The 6000-nt window shown below is 44.3% G+C and overlaps 1 protein-coding gene across 1 annotated transcript in view; it reads right to left on the minus strand.

Moving 5' to 3' along the window:
- Positions 1–6000, minus strand: part of Entrep2 (endosomal transmembrane epsin interactor 2) — a 401477-nt gene that overhangs the window by 59819 nt on the left and 335658 nt on the right. Inside the window, exon 4 of the mRNA XM_055623385.1 lies at positions 5604–5738. Within this exon, the coding sequence (XP_055479360.1) occupies positions 5604–5738 (135 nt within the window). The remainder of the gene's footprint in view (positions 1–5603; positions 5739–6000) is intronic.

Consider the following 6000-nt stretch of genomic DNA (forward strand, 5'->3'; position numbering starts at 1 on the left):
CAAACTGCAGGATGGGGCTGAACTTCAGAGCTTTAGCTATGTCCACTGCTTGCTGGGACACATCAACAAACCTACATGATATTTGTTTTGTCGTGGTTGTTGTTGTTATTGTTTTGAGAGCCCAATTACCATAACTAGGTGACCTATGTAGGTGCTGTAACTGATTGACAAAATACAACATCTACTCATGGACATGAGTGGACTTCACTATCCAATGATGGGAATCACTGGAGCAGTTAGTACACCTAAGCTCTAAGATCAAGAAAAAGGAGTGCATGTTTGCCCTTGGCGCCTCCATTTGGCCACTGGAGTTTGGAAACTGGAGTTTCCAGTTACAGGAAAAAAAATAAATAAAGGAAGGAGCCATCCAAACTGGAGTGTGTGACACATTATTTTAGGTATTGACTGGACTGGATGAAGGATTCCAAGAGTCCAGGTGTGTCTGTGGACTTGCACACTAATGAGTGGACCAAGTGGGAAGGTCTATTCTTAATGTGGTTAGACACCACCTAATCAGCCAGTCTCAGACACAACACAATGTGAAGGTGGTAAAGTACCCCTTTCTCAGTACTCTCCTGCCTAGGACATCAGAGAACTCAAAGCATTCTGGGATCTTCACCAGTAGCTTCCCAGGGCCTCTGGCCTCTGGCCTTAGGCTGAAAGTTATAGTTTCTGTTTTCTTGATTCTGAAGCTTTTGGTATTGAACAGAGCTTCACTGCCAGAATCCTAGGGTCTCCAGCTTGTGGATGGCCTATCGTGAGATTTCTCAGCAATAGTCAAGTGAGTCAGTTAAATCCCCTGTCCTGTGTCTAGGTCTACAAGTGCCCTCTGGATCTGTTCCCTGGGGAGCCCTGGCTAATACAGACTAGGAGATGTAAAACCTCTCCACAACCACAGGATCAGCTAGCAAAAAGTCCCTACTGCTACCAGCTGAGCTTAGCAAGATCACAGGATACAAGATCAGTAACAAGCATCAAATTTGGATATAACAATAAGAGATGATTCTAAAGCATTATGAAAATAGCACCAATAACTCAAAACACATGAAAATCTATAAACTGAAAATTACATTCTGATGAAGATGATGCACACTGTTGAAATAAAAGAAGACTTAATTAGACATTTTCAAAGCTATGTGTGGGTTCTACATGATCTCACTCAAAATCCCAGCAGGACCGCCATAGAAACTTGACAAACCTATTCTATATACATAGAAATGCTAAAGACCCAGGATAATGGCAAGGAGTTCAGGAAATAACAAAACTGGAAGACAGCAATGAGCCACAGACAGACACTCCCAATTGTCTCCACCTTGCTCATCTCAGGCAAAGTGAGTTCTCATCCCCAAACCACTACTCCCTATAGAGGCCTCCAGTAGGGAATAGGGGTAGGGGAAAGGTTCCCCTTCTTCTAATTTCAAGTCATTGCTATGGCTAGATCATCACCCACCCACCTAAGCCATCAACACTGACTACTTTGAGCCTGCTGCCATTGGCTCTGATAGCCTCTGACTTGAGATTGTTTTTTACAACGATCAATACGAAGGTTGAGAGAATGTTTCATTTGCCTTCAATTCTTTTTTTTTCCTTTTTTAAAATTATTTTTATTGATGTTTTTATTTTTTTTTCACTTTACATTCCAATCACAGCCCCCTCCCTCTTCTCCTCCTGGTAAGACCTTTCCATCCTCTTCTTCCTCCTGCTCCTTCACCTTAGAAAAGGGGAACGCCCCTGACCCCATACCAATCTAACCCAGCCTATCAAGTCGCATCAGGACTAAGAGTATGATCTTCCACTGAGGCCAGACAAGGCTGACCAGCTATGGGAAAGTGATCCAAAAGCAGGTAATAGAGTCTAAGTCTGAGACAGCCCCCTGCCCTGCCTGCTGTGTGGCCCACATGAAAACCAAGCTGCCCATCAGTTACATATGTGTTGGGGGCCTAGGTCCAGCCCATGCCTGCTCTGTGGTTTATGCTACAGTGTCTGGAAATGCCTGTGGGCATAGGTTAGCTGACTCTGTTGGTCTTCTTGTAGAGTTCTTCATAGGATCAGCTTTGGGAAGTTGGTCTAGGGTTCTATAAGGAAGTAGGATGAGCAAGCTACGTAAGCAGCACTTCTCCATTGCCTCAGCATGAGCTCCTGCCTCCAGATTCCTGCTCTAACTTCTTTCTTTTATAAAATTAATTATAGTTTATTAACTTTGTATCCCAGCTGTAGCCCCCTCCCTCATTCCCTCCCAATCCCACCCTCCCTCCCACTCATCTCCTCCCATGCCCCTTCCCCAAGTCCACTCATAGGGGAGGTCCTCCTCCCCTTCCGTTTGACCCTAGCCTATCAGGTCTCAGTGACAATACATGCTGGAGAGGTTGTGGAGAAATGGGAACCCTCCTTCATTGCTGGTGGGAATGTAAACTTGTACAACTTTGGAAATCAATCTGGTGCTTTCTCAGAAAATTAGGAATACTGATACCACTCCTAGGCATATATCCAAAATATGCTCAAGTATACAACAAGGACATTTGCTCAGCCATGTTCGTAGCATCTTTATTCCTAATAGCCAGAATCTGGAAACAACCCAGATGTCCCTCAATGGAGGAATGGATACAGAAATTGTGGTACATTTACACAATGGAATACTACACAGCAATTAAAAACAAGGAAATCATGAAATTTGCAGGCAAATGGTGGGAATTAGGAAAGATCATCCTGAGTGAGGTATCCCAGAAGCAGAAAGACACACATGGTATATACTCACTTACAAGTAGATATTAGACATATAATATGGGATAAACATACTAAAACCTAAAGAAGCTAAACAAGAAGGAGGACCCTGGGTAAGATGATAAATCCTCACTCAGAAAGGCAAATGAGATGGACATCAGAAGAGGGAGAAAACAGGGAACAGGACAGGAGCCTACCACAGAGAGCCTCTGAAAGACTCTACCCAGCAGGGTATCAAAGTAGATGCTGAGACTCATAGCCAAACTTTGGGCAGAGTGCAGGGAATCTTATGAAAGAAGGGGAAGTTAGAAAGACTTGCAGGGGACAGGAGCTCCACAAGGAGAGCAACAGAACAAAAAAAATCTTGGCACAGGGGTCTTTTCTGAGACTGATATGCCTTCAATTCTTAACAGTGTCCTGGCTATCTGCATTTAGATGAGGAGCCACTGACAGTGTTCAAATAGTCAGCTAGGCTAGCCAGCCCTGACTTGAATCCCTTCACTTCACTTGGCTAATCCATAAAAACATTCCCCACTACCTTTTCTGCCAAGGTAATAGAACAGCACATGATGACAAGACTGCACAGTCCAAGCGACCCTGGGCTTGAGCCTGCACCTTAAAGAAAGAATCCTTTCCCTAAACTATCATTTCCTTTCAATTCACATCTCCTTAGCAGGTTCCTGAAAGTGGGTCTCTGGTCTCACTGAATAAAGATTCCAAGAAGAAGTCCAGGGATTTGGGGCAACAGACCAAATATTCTATATAACCTATTAGCTAAAAAGAAAAGAAAATAAATAGCAGAATGGTTTGGCAAACTGTTTGTCAAAGGTCCACTGTTAAAAGCTGAGTCCTTGGGACTGGAGAGATGGCTTAGCAGTTAAGAGGACCTGCTGCTCTAGTACAGGACCAGAGTTCAATTCTCAGCACTCACACAGCAGTTCATAACCATCTATAACTACCACTCCACCCTGTTCTGGACTCTGTGGTCAGCAGGTGCATGCCAGCAAATATTTGTATAGTAAATAAATATTAAAAAAAAAATGGAAGTTTAAGGCAAGACCTTAGAAGTCCTTAGATCTCCTGAGGATATCTTCCCAGGGGATTGTAGGATCCTGGCCCTTCCTCTTTTGCGTCCACTCCCTTGCCTGTGGTGAGATGAGTGGTTTTGGCCTGCTACATGGTCTTGTCATGGTGTGTGGGCTCACCATGGCCCAGAGCATTATTTGATCACACACTTGAAATTCCAAAACTATACAATGCGCTAAAACCTTTTCTCTTCCAAGTAGAACTTGGATTTTTTTTTTCATAGTGACAGAAAGTTGATTGATATACAGAAGTGGTCCTTGTAGCTTTAGATGCCCTGGGAGCTTGCAGCTCTCCCAGGAAGTGGTGGTCATACCGTCACTATAATTACCTATCTTCTGATTGTGTTCCTTAAATGTGGAAAGAAAGTGCACCAGCGCTTAAGCCGTAACTTAGAAATGATCAGAATGAGATCTTAGAGTAAGCAATGTGAGCCCAGTCCCTGTTGCAGTGGGTTGTGACCAGCCCTGCATCTACTGGGCACTGCTTCTGAGCAGACCCCAACATGTAGGATGATATGGACAATGAAGGTACGTAACATAAAACCACAAAGACAGTTGGTACCAGGAAAGCATTCCTGTGGACCGGCAGTTCTGGCTTCCTTCATTTTCACCAAGGCTGTCACTTTGATGGGTACCAGGACCCTGACCTTGGCCCATTTCTCCATGTGGACAAGGCAGGGAGGGAGGCTGCCTATACACCAAGCACAGGTACATCCCAAGTAGCCAGCTTCCTTCTTCCCAGGGCGGAGGCAGCTGTCTTTGGGGCCTGTGGTTCTTGGAACTCCTGTTTCCTGCCATATGCCAGAGCTCCCCACATACAGTAAACCCAGTCTCACCACCAACCAAAAGATCCTTCAATCCAGCACAGCTTTTCAAAACATTTCAGCTACTTGTACAGGGACAAGAAAAGACCTGGGTTGACTGTCCATATGGATTTTTAAGTAGCTAGCTTGGGTTTTAAGTAAAATAACCCCTGTAAGAAGACAGACAGAGGAAGAATACTATGATAGCATTTCCATATGCCCTCTCTACTTCTTCTTTGAGAGAGGGTCCTCACGGTGTAGCACTGGCTGACCTAGAAGTCTTTATGTAAAAGAGGTCAGCCTTGAACCTGCCTCTGCCTCCTGAGTGTTGGGATTAAAGGTGCTCCATCATGCCCAGGTTCTATGCTGCCTTTATAAAAGATCAAATGTTTTAGGTGAGCATAGTTTATCATGGGAGATTATAAGAATTCTTTCTTTAACTATCTTTTAATTGCATTTATTCATTTATTTATTATTTATATGTGGGTATGTCTGAGTACTGTGTATGGAGAAGACAGAAGATGATTTTCAGAAGTCACTTCTCTCCTTCTTCCAGGTGGGCCCTAGGGGTTCTAACTCAGTCATCTGTTTGATGGCAAAGGGCCTTCTGAGCCATCTCATCTGCCCAAGTATATTTTTAAAGTAAAATGAATAACCATGTGGCCCTTGATGGAGTTATAGCAGAGACTATAAGGAAAACAGAAGAAACCATGGCAACCTCATCTGTGAAGAATTCTTTCAGCCATTCTTATCCCACTCTGCATCTGTCAGAGGCAGGAAAAACGACACTGCAAAGATGGAAACGGGGACCAGAAAGCAGAGCTTCCAAATGACAATCTACAAGCCTTTAAAATGCTCTTTCCTGAAGGATGGTCCCTCAGCATCCAACCACCTGGATCAATCACGAGCTGAAAGGAATCTCTATGCTAATAAATCTTCCTGCATGTCTTCAGGAGAGGGAAGAGATGCACACACAGGCAGCGCCCAGCCTCACCTTCAAGGTCAGCCTCACAGCATTACAGTTCTCCTGCAGGGGGTTCAGCTTCAGCGTCTCCCCGAGGTTGCTGCATCCGGACGAGTGGTGCTGCAGCTCACAGCACACACACACCTCCACGCTGTCGAACTTGATCTAAACGGGAACACAGACAAGCCTCACCGTTAGCGTGGCATTTGGCCTCGGAGGCAAGACATAATAAGGACGTGTGAAACGGCTCCATTGGAAACTTACCGTTACAGCTAAAGCCATTCTCATTGACCAAGGCCATGAATGCCACCATGAAGTACTTCAACTTTTTTTTTTAAAGCATTGATAAAAAAAAAAAGAAAGAAAGAAAGAAAGAAAGAAAGGAAGGAAGGAAGGAAGGAAGGAAGGAAGGAAGGAAGGAAGGAAG

The sequence above is a fragment of the Psammomys obesus genome, unplaced genomic scaffold (assembly GCF_907164565.1).
Source record: "Psammomys obesus unplaced genomic scaffold, mPsaObe1.curated_primary_1811, whole genome shotgun sequence".
NCBI lineage: Eukaryota > Metazoa > Chordata > Mammalia > Rodentia > Muridae > Psammomys > Psammomys obesus.